Source organism: Zingiber officinale, chromosome 8A (genome assembly GCF_018446385.1).
Source record: "Zingiber officinale cultivar Zhangliang chromosome 8A, Zo_v1.1, whole genome shotgun sequence".
Lineage (NCBI taxonomy): Eukaryota > Viridiplantae > Streptophyta > Magnoliopsida > Zingiberales > Zingiberaceae > Zingiber > Zingiber officinale.
The window spans coordinates 100,381,105-100,398,389 of record NC_056000.1 but is presented as its reverse complement, the minus strand read 5'-3'; the positions used below and the strand labels follow the sequence as shown (position 1 = coordinate 100,398,389).

The following is a 17,285-nucleotide window of genomic DNA, read 5'->3' as shown; positions in this document are numbered from 1 at the left end:
AAAAATCTTCCAAAAAGATAATAATATCAGTTTGGAATTGTAAAAAAAATGATTTCACCCCCTGTCTGATTGGTGGTTGCACCAAATCAGAGCGGTACCTGCTCTGATACCACTTGTAAGACCGTTAGATTCGATAGAGGGGGGGGGGGGTAAATATCAATTCGAAAATCTCGAGTTAAAACGCAGCGGAAAAGTAAGGAAGTAAAGAAATGAACACGGTTGATTTTTACTTCGTTCGGAGCCTGTGACGACTCCTACTCGAAGGCCCGTACTCCTTGAGTACCTTCGTTGGGCAATTCACTAGCAATTCGGATAATTACAATTTACGTACAAATATTGCTAATGAAAAGAAAGAAAACAAAGCTAACCGACAAACAATGAATTAAAAGGAGAGCCGGAGTGAGTCGTCGGAGCTTTGTGAACGTTGTTGGAGCGCAGAGCAGCAGAGTGATTGGACTCAGAGTTCTCAGAAGACTGATGTGTTGAAGCTCCTGCCTGGGGCTTCTTTTATATGCTGCTCCGGGCGCCTAGATCCCTTCCGGGCGCCTGGAGTGTGACGTAACACTCCCAACCAGCATGCTCCAAGTGTCAACGTCGTCCTGGGATAAAATTTGCCTCCGGGCGCCCGGAGCCATTCCGGGCGCCCGGACCCTCACTGTTCCCTACCTGCAAAACAGTGTTAGTCCGAGGCAAATAAATCCTGCAGCACAGTTTGTTAGCACATTTTTATAGATACGCTAAGTAATAAAAATTAGCATCAAGAGTATGACTTAGATTCCGTCTTTCCGAGACCGGAATCTAGTCACGATCTCGACTTAGATATCCGAAATGGATCTAAGCCGGATTGACGCCTAATGTTCCCTTCCCGGGAATGCGTCCTCGCAGTCACTCCCCTCCAATGACTTACCTTACTTACCTGCCAGACGTTCGGTCAGCCCGTCGACCCGTCTGGACTTCTTGCCAAGCGTCCGGTCAGCCCGTCGACCTAGCTGGACTTCTCGCCAAGCGTCCGGTCAGCCCGTCGACCCGCTTGGACTTCTCGCCAGCTATCCGGTCAGCCCGTCGACCTAACTGGACTTCGTGCCAGACATCTGGTCAGCCCGTCGACCTGTCTGGACTTCTCCTGCACACTCGATCAAAGTGTCAGACAACAACACAACTAACTTAACCTATTTGTCATTCATCAAAACCTGGGTTAGACCGTTAGTGCTACCCGCACCAACACGTAGCCCCTGTGTTCTTCAGTCCGAACGACATTACGTTGTAGCAATAGGTGCCGTCCGTCGTAATGAAGCTCACTTTCTCTTGGTCTTCTCGGGCGAGCGACACTTGGTAGTACCCCTGATAAGCATCCAGCATGCATATCAGCTCGCATCCAGCGGTCGAGTCCACCATCTGGTCAATTCGGGACAGAGGGTAGAAGTCCTTTAGGCATGCCTTGTTTAGATCACGGAAATCGATGTAGACCCGCCATTTGTTGCCAGGCTTGGAGACCAGTACCACATTCGCTAACCAACTCGGGAACTGTACCTCGCGTATGTGGCCGACCTCCAGGAGTTTCTCGACTTCCGCCCATATGATGACGTTCTGCTCGACACTGTAGTCCCGCTTCCTTTGCTTGAAAGGACGAGCGTCCGCTCGGATGTGGAGCTTGTGCTGCGCGATGTTTGGCGAGATCCCTGGCAGCTCGTGCGTTGACCACGCGAAGACGTCGTGATTCTGCTGGAGGCATCTGACCAACTTTTCCTTCCGTTCTTCTTCCAGATCGGACGCAACGAATGTGGTGGCCTCCGGTTGGCCTTCCCGAATCTGTACTTCCTCATTTTCTTCATAAACTAAGGTGGGAGACTTCTCAGTTATAGCATTTACCTCGATACGGGGGGCCTTTCGAGCGGACCTCGACTCGGCTCGGACCATCTCCACATAGCAACGTCATGCCGCCAACTGATCGCCTCTAACTTCTCCCACTTGGTCTTCCACGAGGAACTTGATCTTCTGATGAACCCGGAACTCATTGAGGGTCGGTCACCCCAAAATGACGTTGTACGCCGAGGGGCGTCCACGATGATGAAGTTAGCGGTCCGCGTCCTTCTGAGCGGTTCTTCCCCGAGCGAAATGGCCAACTTCATCTGACCGACTGGCTGAACCTCGTTGCCAGTGAATCCGAACAAGGAAGTGGTCATTGGTAGCAGCTCCGCCCTATCGATCTAGAGCTAGTTGAACGCCTTCCTGAAGATGATGTTGACCGAACTCCCTGTGTTAATAAAGATGCGATGAATAGTGTAGTTGGCTATTACCGCTCGGATGATGAGGGCGTCGTCATGTGGCAATTCGACTCCCTCGAGGTCGCCAGGGCCAAAGTTGATTGCCGGCCCACTCGCCTTCTCTTGGCTGCATCCCACAGCATGTATTTCCAGTCGTCGGGCGTACGACTTGCGGGCTCGGTTAGAGTCACCGCTGGTTGGTCCACCAGCGATGATGTTGATTCCCCCCCGAGCGATGTTGCTTCTATTTTCTTCCTCCCGAGCAGACTGTCTGGCTCGTTCATGGGAGGCTCGAGGGTTGATTCTGGTGTCGTCGCTCGGGTGATTGTCTGGTTGTTCGTCGTCCGACATTTTAATGATTATGTCGCTGGTCGAGCGAAGGCGATCGGCGGCGATAACTCTTTGGCTGATTGATCGGGGCAAGACTTCGGCAGTCCCGGGTGTTGTGAGTCGTCGACTGATGAAACGAGCAAAACGTGTTGGACAGCGTGCTACCTTGACTCCTGGTGAATCATCATCCCCTCAGCTCGGGGTCCTCTCGGTGGTTGATGGCTGGTGGGAAACCTCCGCTCGGGAGGCGTCTGATGGCGCTTCCTTCTTCCAGGCCGCTTGTGCTTCCTTCACATTGATGTATTCGCTGGCCTTCTTTAGCATATGATCATAGTCACGCGGAGGCTTCCTGATGAGCGGGCGGAAGAAGTCTCCATCCACCAGCCCTTGTGTGAAGGCATGCATCATCGTCTCGGATAAGATGGTGGGGATATCCAGGGCGGCCTGGTTGAATCGCTGGATGTAGGCTCAGAGAGTTTCCCTGGGCTCCTGCTTCATGGAGAATAAACTGACACTAGTCTTTTGGTAGCGCCTGCTGCTTGCGAAGTGGTGGAGAAAAACCGTTCGGAAGTCCTTAAAACTTCGAATTGATCCGTCCAGCAGCCTCCGGAACCATCGTTGTGCGGAGCCGGATAGGGTGGTGAGGAAGACCCTGCACTTTACTCCATCAGCGTATTGATGAAGAGTGGCAGCGTTGTCGAACTTACCGAGGTGGTCGTCCGGGTCGGTTGTACCATTATACTCTCCGATCGCTAGTGGGGCGTAATGCTTTGGGAGTGGGTCTTATAGAATCGCCTCAGAGAACTAGCGATTGATCCGCTCGGGAGATGACTCGGATCGAGGCGCCTTTCCTTTCTTAACATCCCACACGGGCGCTTCATCGGATGATCCCTGGTTGGCTTGGGCCAACTCGGATGGAGTCTGGAATAGGGCCCGATGGAAGGGAATAGAGGCAGTGGGTGCTTCCCCTGGCGTACCGGTTTGCCCTCTATTCTGCGCCCATGTGGAAAATTGCTCCAGTCGGTCTTCTGGTGCCGCTCGGCCCCCTGATGCTGAGGTGGCCTGTTGTGCCAACCGTTCGGCATGAGTCTTTTGCTGTTGTTCCACTATCCTTGCTGCTCGCGCTTGAATGAGTGCGTCGAGCTCTTCCTGTGAGAGCGTCACGGTGTGTTGACGTCCAGCTTCTTCCATCGCCTCGGCTCCGGATTCAGGTGCGTTCCCACAGACGGCGCCAATTTGATCATGTTCATGTGTTGAGTCGACGAACGCAGGGGACGTGGCGCTCCCGTTGGTGACGTATAGACCTCCGACTGCTGTGAACCTCCGGCGAGAACCTGCAAGCACAAAACTGAGTCGGGAAGGGGTTCCCGGCGACGACCCTCCGACGCTCAAGTCAGCTTCGACGGGAAGAGATCGAAGCTGGATGACGAGAATGAAAACTGTAGCTATAGTGATGTAGAATGCATACCTTCGTCAAAACCTGAGGGTCCTTATATAGGACTCCCGGGAGGATACGTGCACGCGCCCCAAAGCGTGCACGCTCCTCAAAACATATCTGAAATAGCCATGTCAGAAAAGCATGCCTGACGCCATGCCGCAATCGTCTGGGCATATCTCTGATGTAACAGTGGAAACTTCCACCGTACGATTCTCTGTCCGGTCCAGCCGCCAACCATGTTGTCTGTCGGCGACACACATCTCAAGAAGGATATCCTCAGCTGCTCCCTTTGTCTCCCTCTGCGCCTTGTCCGTTTTGGGCTGAGCGGGAGAGCCACTCGGCACCATAGGGCTCAGGCCTGAAGGCATGCCAGACCGAGCGAGAATGCTTTCTTGGTTGAGCTGCAGTTCAGCCGAGCGGACAGGTCGCTCGGCTCGGCAATTTCTCTGTACTTGACAACTTATGAGCGTTGGAAGCCCGACCCGTGGTCGAGCTGTCTTCGCTCCAGTCCTAGCGCGATCCTGGCCGAGCGGCCATGAGACTTCTCTTGGCCAGGCGGTCATGACACCTCTCCGATCGGTCAAACCCGTAGGTTGACCCCTACGTGTCGTTGACTCTTGTCCATGCGGGTCCTCTTATGCTTATCGCCAGATCAATATGTTTGACGTCTGTGTAGTTATATAAAATTTTCTTTATATTCTTTTATATTTGTGGGATCGTTAATATAGTAAATCTATATTTTGGACAGTTTACCAAAAACATGACTTTACAGATGGATCACAACGTTATAATTATTTTTAATAAAATAATGCCTTTCATACCAAAATATATTTTAATTATTAACAGAAACTCTTGTATTTAACAAAATATTATTATTATTATTTTATTTAGCAAATGTTGTACTTGAAATTTTGATATATGAGGGAGCACAAGATTATTTAGCTATTTTTCAATCTCAATTAGATAGTGCGGGTGAAGCCCGTGAAGGGGAGTCTTTGATGCAGGTCACAGATTTAAATTTTAAAAATAGTCTTTTCCAGGATCTGGAGCTTTATCCTTTAATGAGATAGAGCCGGTTTTGATGAAAAACAAAAAGTTGTTTTGCTAATTGGTGTCTAATGTGTACGTCTACATTAACACACTTTCGGTGAAAAAAAAAGAATTTACACTTTTAATTTCGTTTTTTTTTTGATGTTTTGCACAAAAATCCACTACGGAAGCTACGAGTACTCGTCCATCAGAGTGGCCGCTTTCTATTTTTGGCATATGCTTTAATTCTTAGCGACGAGGCGAGGAAGAAGGTGAAGTGAGGCCACTACTACTGCCATGGGATGCGCGCAGTCTCGGATCGAGAACGAGGAGGCCGTGGTGCGATGCAACGAGCGCCGGCAATGGATGAAGTCGGCGGTGTCCGCACGAAACGCCTTCGCTGCCGCCCATTCCGCTTACGCCGTCGAGCTTAAGAACACCGGCGCAGCCCTCGCAGAGTTCGGACAGGGAGAACCCTACGACCCTAACCTACCTTCTTCCTATTCATCCTCCGTTGGCGTGGAATCTTCCGCCTACGTCGCGCCGATCCAGCCACCCAGCGATGCCGACTTACTGCCTCCCCCACGGCCTTCAGAATTTTCCGCAGCATCCCTCCAGCGCTCCATAAGCATGCCCGACCTTCCTAATAAGTTCCCTTCCAAGATCAAGCCGGAAACCACCATCAGCGAGGACGACGACGAGGGGGAAGAGGAGGCCGACGATGAGGAGGAGGAGGACGAAGAAGAAGAGCGTGGTACTCGACTCAAACGGCGTCATCGAGCCACCAGAGCTGATGCTCCATATGAGAAGATTAACACACCAGTTCCACCGCCGCCCACTGTGGATCACCATGATGATGATGCTGTGACGTCGGAGAAGGTTGTCATCGAGCCTCCGCTGCCACCAAAGGTTCCAAAAAAGCTGAAGCAGGGCAGAAACGTGCACCATCAGCAGGCTCAATCTGCATCAACGCTGGATGCCAAGAGGGGGAAGATAGTACCGGCAACTCGCCCAAGCGTTAATCTCTCGAAGATTCTTATGGATCTCGATGACCATTTTCTGAAGGCGTCAGAGAGTACACTCGATGTGTTAAAGATGCTCGAGGCGACAAGAATGCATTACCACTCTAATTTTGCAGACAGCAGAGGTACTTAATTGCTTTTGTGAATTAACTCTTAGGAAAATTTGTTTGCTGTAGAGAGTGAGATTGGGTTGTAGTGTTGCTGATAGATACCATGCTAAGCTGTCTCTCTAACCTAGAGCTTGAATTGAATTGCTGAGAATAGGCATACCAATGTTTCTTCATCTCTAATGTCCACTTATTGGTAAAATGTGGCGTTGGAGTTCCCTTTGAACAACGAATAATCTTAGAATGAACACGGACCTCACCCAAATAATCAACCTCCTTAATTTCTCTTGGATTAGCACGCTTCTGTATGAGATCTGGTGTATCAAATGCCAAAACCTTCTAACAAATGCTAATAACACATCTGTAGGAGCGGCACAGGATAGGAGTGACAACTTTGTTGTTATATTCCCGATCCTAGCAACTTTTTTCAATTTGGTAATTTAATAAAGTTGATATTTTTTAATTGGAGATCACTCTAAGCATGATTTTGAGTCTGAATATCGTCTTTTAAGTTATTACTTAATAACAATATTTGAAGTTTCAAATTTCAAGTATTCTTCTACTGTTATGCTTTACAATATTTTACTAGTAATTGGGAGTGATATATTTTGTTTCTCTATTAAATTATCATGGATATTGAACTAAATAGTAACACAAGTTAGAATAAGATAACTTGAAGTTATTAAGAGATCTGTGTCCTAAAGAAACCTGGAGCTCTCAGTAGTTACTCCAATGGGATAGGCTTTCTATGCAAATGTACTCCACTATGCTTCTGCGAGTTTTTATGAAACCTAGCAATTTGTAGTGTACCAACCAATAAGGAAAAGAGGCACATCAAAACAAAAATGCAAAAAGTTGGCTAAGTTTTTTGATATTATTTATTATAAATGGTTCTTGATATCACATTCAATATTTGCAGTCCATATTCATAATGATTAAGATTTTGCAACTGGGAATTAATTTCTCCACAATGTTAATGCATTTTATAAAATTTCATTTGGCTAGAACTCACCTTTTGAATTGTGATGTATGATAATGAACCTCACTTTTTGTGATAGGTTTAGAGATAGAGGACTGGATATTTATGTTAAGGTTTTTGTGTAAAAATACCGTTTGAGGTCTACAAACTACAAACTGCATATAGTTGTAGAATATTTTGTTTGGCATTGGATGATCAGAGGATATGTTTGGACAGTGTTAACATAATACAATTAAAGATAGAGGTAGTCAGGTAGACCACATATTCTCAGCTAAGGTCTAGTCTCTCCATTGGTATTGTTAAACCTCCTTTGATGCATGATGCCCCTTGAGTGGCATATTGTAGTTCCCTGTTTTTCTGTTGTGATATACGATGGCCTACTGTTTCGTAGGTCACATTGATCATGCTGCCAGGATCATGCGTGTTATTACATGGAATAGATCCTTTAAAGGTCTTTCTTGGACAGAAAGAAATAAGGATGATGATGATGATGATGATGATGATGAATTGGAGACTCATGCAACTGTGTTGGATAAGATTCTGGCATGGGAGAAAAAGTTGTATGATGAAGTTAAGGTGCATATTTAACTATAATTGAACATTGTGGATTTCATCAAAAGACATGAAGCTAATTTCTTTGTTGTTCAATGACTAGTATTTCAACTAATTCACTATACATCTTGTCTACGTAGATTATGAGTTTAGGTGCTTCAGATCACCCAGTTTCTTTCTCATATTTGATTTATTTTTTTGTTTTGCCTCAGGGTTTTCATTTATCGAGAAAGATTAATTGTGCTACAGATTTGGTTGTCTGTTAATTTCAAATGCTGCACACTGTCATGAAGATTTCTGAATGCAGGGCATGAGAATTTTATAAAATGATTGTTTTGAAGCTTTTCTGGATGTTGAAATTTGTCCCTTCATGTATGAAAATGATTCATCTACAGACTTCTGGTTGTGATGCACTGCCAAGTTATTTTGATAAACTGCATATACTATTTATAGAGCCAATAAGAAACTTAGTCCACTTAATTTGTTTTCTTCCATTTGTCTGAACTTTCTTCGTTCTAGAAAAGTATTGTTCTGTTACATCCAGTTAAGAATATTAGGCAATCGGTTATTGGTGCAGTGAGTTTACCCCACATTGATTTTTTAGGTCAAGGTTTTAACTTGAGTTTTACTTGAGTCCATGCAATAATCCCCATACAACATATGCGATGCAACAGTTCGTTTCCTCAAATTCAACATGGTACCAGAGCATCCCTGTTAGGATTAGGTTTTTCATTGTGGTATTTCCCTTTGAGGGAGATTGTCGTCACTGTTAGTAGTCTCCCCTAATCTCCCGGTCCTTTTCCTCCCCTTAAACATAGATTCCTCCCTGCTCGACTGCTCTCGCATGAAGCAGCACTGTGGGTATTGCCGTCCACGCGACTTCACCGACTGATATCATGTGCGAGCTCTGACCTATTGTTTTCCACATGATCCACCTCCCTGTAGCCACAAGCGGCCATTGGCCTCACCTTTCTGCTCTTTCAGCCACCAATCTAGCCTGATGTGATTGAGAGGCTGTTTCACCACGTTGTCCTCTTTGTTCAGCATGGAGGGGCCTTGAGAAATCCCCTTTAGTGATAATCTATAATGCCAGATCAAATGCTCGACGCCAGATCTGCTCCTGCCACTTGGACTTTTGGTATTTATCTTCACCTTTTCTTCCTTGCCACAAAGCTCAGTTGAACAGCAGCTTTTGGTGCTTGCAATCAGATCTTGTTCATGATAAGAAACTGCTGGAGATGAGCTTGCTTTGCCGGCATGAAGACTACAAGTCTACATCTTCTTACAGATGCTAGTTACTGGATCTTTTATTTCCTCGTTGTCTCCTATGTGGGTTATTCCTCTTCTTCACAAAAACACTGAGTTTGTCACATTCATCACTCTAGGGTTACCTTCCTCCTTGCTTATGATTCATCTCCAGCACTATTCCTCTTGAGTCACTGCTTGCTCATGGATCTTTCACAGACTAAGTGTTCAATTGCCTGAGCCAAAACAGATATTGCTTCTCTATGGTTGATGCCTTTGGTTTCTGCCCTTTTCCAACTCCAGATCTATGGCTTTCTATTTCAATACCAGCAAACATGACAAGTTTCCTTTCTTCCTTCTTTTAGCGCATCGACATCAATCTCTTCTCCTTCTAAGGTTTTCTTGTCTCTACACCGTCCAGTCTTGCCATAAGTATTTCTTGTGTCCTATCGCCTTAATCTTTTGCTTGTCTGCATAAAGCCCAATAAAGACCTAAAATAAGAAAAATATCTCGTTCTCATTTTGATAAGTTAAGCAATGGGTCGAGCTGTGCTTGCCATTTTCTCTCAAGGATCCTTTAGTATATTATTTTCCCTCGATCAATTGTATATTGCTGTATGGTTGCTTCAGAGACAAGCTCACTCAAGAGACTTGCGTTCAGATCTCACTTCATCCTTTCTCTTTTTATCCTCTCTCCAATCAACGTATTGACTGATCCAAGACCAAAGAATTCATCACTTGCATGCTCCATCAACTATTCCAAAACTTTACTATTCCAAGGTTGCATGTTTCGTTAACTCAAATTTTGTTTCACTATATATGAATTTATTTTCTTGTGGCCATGTCTTGGTCTATATTTCTAGTTCATGTGACAAGTTGGACATACATAATTACTATGCTTCAGCTTGAGAGGGGTAAATAGATTATTGATGTGGTGGGTTTAGTCTCACATTAGTATTTAGGCCTAGGATTTCTGCATTTGAGTCCTATGCATACAGCTAGCTACAGATGCAACACAATATTGCCTTTACTCAAATTCAACAATATCCTTATAGTTTGCTTGAACTATGAAATGTTACCTGTGGCTTCTTTTGAATAGTCAAAAGAATACTAGACATGTAACGTAAAAGATTATACATACATCTATCACTGATCAGATAATCTTCATTTAACAATTAAAATTTTCTCTAGAATCTGTACACTTTGATAGGTCCAGTGTAATTTTTAGGGGAGTTCACAATCCACCACATCCACTTAATCATAATCAAGCAATTTTGAATTTCCACAAACATCTCAAGCACTCAGTAGTTCTTGCAAAATACTGGACGCGACACCATCAATTTAAATTCATGAGTTTATGTCCATGAATTTTGTGATTTCATATTTCCTATATTGCCAATCATCTTATCCATTCAACTTATTTATGATAAATCATATATGGCTTTGTTTGCATTCTGCCATACTCACACAATAGAATAATGATGACAAAAGAATTTGGGATCTGAAATACTGGTAATCAGAGAATCTTCTACTTATTAAGGAACGCTGCCAAAGACTGCACTGTATAAAAATATACTAATTTCTACAACTCATGTTCAATTTTCTTTATTATTATGCAGTCAAACCTTTTTAATCCTGATTGTTTTCTATTGTCTTTCTGGATTTTAGTTTTTACAATTGTTGCCTTGTTTATACATTAACTAAACTGAGTTCATGTAAGACAGGCAGGTGAGCTTATGAAAATTGAATATCAGAGAAAGGCTGTTTTGCTTGATCGGCAAAAGAAACATGGTGCCAGGACAGAAACACTGGAAAGAACTAAAGCAGCAGTTAGCCATTTACAAACTAAACTCATAGTTGACTTGCAGTCGGTGGATTCAACTGTGTCAGAAATCGAGCGTATACGTAATAAACAACTTTACCCAAAACTTGTGGACCTTGTTGATGGGTATGGTTTTTTTGTTTTGTTTTTTAAAGTGTAATTTCTTGAAGCATCATCATCTATTATTCCGTATGTCGAATATTTGTTCAACTAGATTAATGCTCCATTTAATATCTATTTTCTAACTATTGTTCTTAAAGATACTAAAATTCTTCTCTTTGCCTCACGAGTGGCATGGTATTGTGAGGTTTTGAAATTTATGATTATGTTTATATTGATTAAAATATACAATACATGATATTGGAAACTCGCCATGGTCGGCATGTTTTTTTTTTTTTTTGGCTTTCTTGCGTTAGTATGGCTGTGCACAAAAACCAGCCTGGCTCCAAGCAAATGCACACCACTTCAAGCGCCACATAGGCAGCTTGTGTTTAGCCTTTCGAACTTATATAGTAGAGAAATGAGGGACCGGTCCGTCCTATAGAAGTTTTCCGCAAACCATCAGGTAAATCTGAGAAGCATGGGTCCTGACGGATGACACACTATGGGCATATGATATGTCTTGCAAGAGATTAAAACCCCCATTATATGGAAATTCGTCCAATCTTTTACCATTATATGGGACTTCGTCCTATTTCTTATCATCGCACCGTGTCTCGGATTGCCTTTTGAACTTATATGATGCCTAGGGTGGTTTCTTGAGGTTTCATGCATCATCACAAGTGCATAATGCTCATCTGTGTTCCAATAAGCATATAATGTAGAAGGTGATTCAACTCAATGGCCATAAGAACAGTAATATTATTTTATTACTGTTAACGTAGTATGCCCCAGCTACTTTTTTTTATTGGCATATGTTTCTGCTGACATCACTAATTAATATAATACCATCTTTCATTTTCAGGATGGCCAAGATGTGGCAGGCCATGCTGATGCATCACAGTACCCAGATGAAGATAGTTATGGACCTTAAAGCCCTTGACGTTTCAAATGCTCCCAAGGAGTCAAGTGAAGAACAATATAGTCGCACATTGCAGCTTCACCAGATCGTCAAAGAGTGGCATAGTCACTTCCGTAAACTTGTTACTCATCAGAAAGAGTATGTGACTGCTCTTAATAGTTGGTTGAAGTTGAGCATCATCCCAATTGAAACTGGCTTGAAAGACAAAGAGTCATCTCCACAGAAACCACCGATTCAGCCTTTCCTGCATGACTGGCATGATCATCTGGAGAAAATCCCGCTTGAGCTCGCCGCCAATGCTATCCAAGGCTTTTCAGCTGTCATAAGCACAATCCTGACCCTTCAGGATGAGGAGATCAAGCAGAAAGAAAAATGCGAGGAGGTGCACAGGGAGTATTTGAGGAAAAATCGAGTTTTTGAAGAGTGGTACCAGAGGTATGCACATAAGATGAGGGTATCAACAGTGGGTGCACCCGAGAGTGCGACAGGGGCAACCAAGATGGACCAGGTGGAGGAGAGGAGATCAGCTGTTCAGTCTCTCAAAACTACACTTGACGGAGAAGTTGAAGCCCACCGGAAGCTGTTGAAGGAGGTGAGGGAGAAGTCTGTTCCTGAGCTATTCAGAGCTTTGTTGGAGTTTGCTGATTTCTGTACCAGGATGTATACTAGTTTGAAGTTGATCGCGGATCAAACTCAAAGACAGGCTAACTCACCGGCTTCATAACGTACACAAATCCTGTTTTATGGGTTTTTTTTTTCTAAGTATATTCTGTTGGTTATTTGATTGGGGTGCTCATATTGGATTGAGTGGTAATTGTAATTAATTCTGTTTATGATTGATTTTTTAAACCGATTTGAGTGAGTGCAATTAGCTCATTAAGAAAATAATTTGGTTTCACATTCCACTCCATTTTGTCCTTTTTGATTTTAAAAACAATTTGGATGCAGCAGGAGTCAAATCAAAAAGAATGAAATCTTGATCCATATGTTTTTTTTTCACGAGGATTCAATCCTTCATATCAATTATTAATATTGAGGATGATTAATCTGATTTTATAAAAAAATTTAATCGATTATTAGGAAAATCCGAAAGTACTTGTAATAGATGGTCTAAGCAGTGTAATATATCAAATTTATCATTCACTAAAAAAAAAATTCTACAATATCTAAATTCATGTCCCTTATCAAAGTAATAAATTTATTTAAAAATATAGATATGACAACCTACTTTTATTAAAGTTATAGTTTTTTTTAAAAAAATATTATTTTAATACTATAAAAAATTAAAACCATAGAATACAAAATATAAAATATTAGAAATAAAAAAAATTTCATTGTCAAAATGATGTTAATCGCCAACTACTTTACTTTACATGTTGCCATCGCATTGTGCTACCTAGTGCTCAACCCTCGTGGATACAACATCTTTTTTTATTGACGCACTCATTAATCTTTATTAATTAGTCCTGTTTTTAGTCGAGTTAATCAACATCATAAATTTATAGAAATAAGTAAGGTTCAATTTTTAGTAAAGTTAGAAGAAAATATTCTCTCATGACATTTCCAATTAGGTTTGTAAAATTAGAAAATCACAATAAAAAAAATGAATCATTATAAAAGTGAGGATTGAGATTTGTAATTCACAAACAGTATTAAAATTTTAAATCTATTTTTTTCTTTTGAAAATGAAATTTGTAATTAATGATAGAGTAGTAGAGTGTTATATGATTTATAATATAAAATCATAAAAAGAATTATAGGAAATTTTATTATTATAAAAAGAATAGTAAAATTTTCATTTTTTTTCATATGATATTTGATGCGAATCTCAACGAACAATGCCGCGAGACCCAGCAACAATAAGATTGGAACTCAGTTCCGGGATCGTCCAAAGGAGGTTTCGGAGGGATGGAATATTGACCCGTTGATTATAGAGAATCAAGAACCAATATTATGAGAACAATGAAGAATATCGACCCAATGATTATAACAAAACCAAGAACCGATATTATAAAAGTGCTGAGAATTACAAGTGCTCACCCGTAATCCCTGCAGAGTTGCTGAAGAACAACAAGGAGGAAAACTCTCTCAAAATATAATGTTTGCTACCCTCTTTGATATTTACTCAAGACATTATATAGAACTGAAAATTGTAGTTTCCAAGGCATGGAAAGAGAAGATAATGAATGCAAGTAATGCAAGTCTTTATGCACACTCCCTTTCCAACAAATGGTAGTTTCCAATGCATGGAAAGAGAAGATGATGAATGCAAGTCTTTATGCACACTCCCTCTAGCTGTCCTTCAACCTGGGAATTCGTCAAAAATGTAGGTGGCATTAAATGACACACTAATTCCAACCAGAATGGTGAGTTTTCCCACCATTCTAGTATGGTATTTGGCTAGGAACATGTTGCATCATGATATTCCATTCTTCCGCAGCTAATTGGCCCATTTTAGGGTCGACTTGTATGAAGTTGATCATTCAGCATGACATCGACTGTAACTCCATAGCCTGCCCTTCCAAGATACGAGATGTCAATGCTTGTACAACATGTTGAACTTGCTTGACCTCTGTTTTCATTATCAGCTCAGCTGGCACGTGCAAGTCCTCTTCATGCTCCTTGTGGTTCGGGACGTACATCTCGACTTGCAGTCCTGTCTCATTGGCTTGGAGCTGATCCGGAGTTGTATCATCCCCTCCTTCCTCAAAAGGATTCGTCCTCGAATCTGAAACAACAAAAGGGGAAAGATCAAAAATATTAAAGGTTGAACTCACTTGGTACTCACCTGGAAGATCCAATTGTATGCATTGTCGTTGATTTTCTCCAGTACTTGAAATGGTCCATCACCACATGGGTTCAGCTTGGATTGCCTTCGTTTCGGAAATCGCTCCTTTCGAAAATGAACTCAGACCCAGTCTCCAGGTTGAAAAGTAATCGGCTTTCGTCCTTTATTGGCACGGGTTGCAATCTGCTCATTCCTCCTCAGCATGTGTTGCCTTGCCTTGTCATGGATCCTTTTCACCAAATCAGCCTTCGCTTGACCTTCAAGGCTAGCAATCTCATCCACAGGTAATGGAATTAAATCTAATGGAGTTAATGGATTAAAACCATAGACAATCTCAAAAGGTGAATACTTAGTAGAAGAATGTGTAACCCTATTGTATGCAAATTCAATAAATGGTATGCAATCTTCCCATGCTTTCAAATTCTTCCCAATGGCAGAACGCAACAAATTTCCCAAGGTTCGATTAACGACCTCAGTTTGCCCATCAGTCTGTGGGTGACAAGTGGTAGAGAATAACAACTTTGTCCCAAGTTTTCCTCACAAGACTTGCCAAAAATGGCTGAGAAATTTCACATCTCGATCACTAACAATTGTTCGAGGGACCCCATGCAAACGGACCACCTCCCTAAAGAATAAATTTGCCACATGTGTAGCATCATCAGTTTTATGGCAAGGGATAAAGTGTGCCATCTTCGAAAATCGGTCCACAACCACAAAAATACTATCTCGGTCATTCCTAGTCCTAGGCAAACCTAACACAAAATCCATTGACACATCAGTCCAAGGGTGGCTAGGCACAAGCAAAGGCATATAAAGTCCATGTGGTTGCACCTTAGACTTGGCTTTCTTACATGCAAGGCACCTAACACAAATCCTTTCAACATCTCTTTTCATACGAGGCCAGAAGAAATGTTCTTTCAAAATGTCCAAGGTTTTCACAGCTCCAAAATGCCCCATTAATCCACCCCCATGTGACTCCCTAACAAGCAACTCACGCAAAGAACTTTGGGGAATGCAAAGTCTATTTTCTCGAAACAAGTAACCATCATGCATATAGAACTTATCAAATGCACCCTTTTCGCATGCTTTAAAGGTATCAGCAAAGTCAGCATCATTCACATACAATTCCTTCAGGTGCTCAAATCCAAGAAACTTTGATCCTAAGGTAGAGATAAGGGTGTACCTGCGTGACAAAGCATCTGCTACCACATTCTCTTTTCCTTGCTTGTATTGGATCACATAAGGAAACATTTCAATGAATTCAATCCAACGAGCATGTCTACGATTCAATTTACCTTGGCCTTTCAAATGCTTCAGTGACTCATGGTCCGTGTGAATAATGAACTCCTTGGACCACAAGTAATGTTGTCATGTCTCCAAAGCTCACACCAATGCATAGAGCTCCTTGTCATATGTTGAGTAGTTCAATGCTGCACCATTGAGCTTCTCACTGAAGTAGGCAATTGACATCTTTTCTTGCATAAGAACATCACCTATACCAATACCAGAAGCATCACATTCGATTTCAAAAACCTTAGAAAAATCTGGTAGAAGTAGTAAAGGAGCAATACTTAGCTTTTCTTTTAATGCGTTGAAGGCTTTCTCTTGTGCCTCTCCCCACTCAAATCCAATATTCTTCTTGATGATTTCCGTTAAAGGGGCAGCAATGGTGCTGAAATTTGGCACAAACCTCCTATAGAACCCGGCTAAACTATGAAAACTCCTTACTTCAGTGATGGTGTTAGGGGTAGGCCATTCCCTGATAGCTTTCACCATCTCCTCATCAACTTCCACGCCTCTGGAACTAACAACAAATCCAAGGAAAACAACCCTATCTACGCAAAAGCTGCATTTCTTAAGGTTAGCAAATAATTTTTCACGCCTCAAAGTTTCAAGCACACATTTCAAATTATCAATATGGTCATGCAAACTCTTGCTATAAATCAGAACAACAAATTTTCCAATAAATGCACGTAGCACATGGTTCATAAGACGCATAAATGTGCTAGGAGCATTCGTCAATCCAAATGACATCACTAACCATTCATATAGCCCCTGTTTTGTCTTAAAAGCTGTTTTCCACTCATCTCCTTCCTTAATTCGAATTTGATGATACCCACTCTTCAAATCAATCTTAGAAAATATAGTGGATCCATGTAATTCATCTAGCATATCATCTAAGCGAGGAATAGGGTGACGATACTTTACCGTTATCTTGTTTACAGCTCGACAATCCACGCACATCCTCCAAGTCCCGTCTTTCTTTAGAACCAGCAGCACAGGCACAGCACAGGGACTCATGCTTTCACGAACATGTCCTTTGGTCATAAGTTCTTCGACTTGCCTTTGAAGCTCTTTGGTCTCTTCTGGACTACTTCGATAAGCTGGTCAGTTTGGAATGGAAGCTCCCGGAATGAGATCAATTTAATGCTCGATTCCTCTTTTGGGTGGTAACCCAGGTGGCGTATCCTCGGAAAAGACATCCTTAAAATCCTGCAAAAGAGACATCATAGCACTAGGCAAAGAAACATTATGGTCAGCCAAAAAAAGATATGCCTCCTTGTATAGAAACAAGATCATCGGTCTATCGGGACCCCGTGGGTCATCTGAGATGGCATGGGGCGGAAGTTGCTGCAATGAGGCCACCGGGTCGAAACTCAATGGCAACGGGGGAATAAATCCCCTATC

The 17,285-nt window shown here is 42.5% G+C and overlaps 1 protein-coding gene across 1 annotated transcript; it reads left to right on the top strand.

Annotated features, from left to right (window-relative positions):
• Positions 1 to 5,284: 5,284 nt before the first annotated feature.
• On the top strand, positions 5,285 to 12,697 carry LOC122009877 (nitrate regulatory gene2 protein-like). The gene is made up of 4 exons (XM_042566187.1): positions 5,285 to 6,208; positions 7,561 to 7,745; positions 10,691 to 10,914; positions 11,753 to 12,697. Exons 1-4 carry the CDS (start codon positions 5,359 to 5,361, stop codon positions 12,531 to 12,533), a joined length of 2,040 nt encoding a protein of 679 aa, XP_042422121.1. The 5' UTR covers positions 5,285 to 5,358; the 3' UTR covers positions 12,534 to 12,697.
• Positions 12,698 to 17,285: the final 4,588 nt, after the last annotated feature.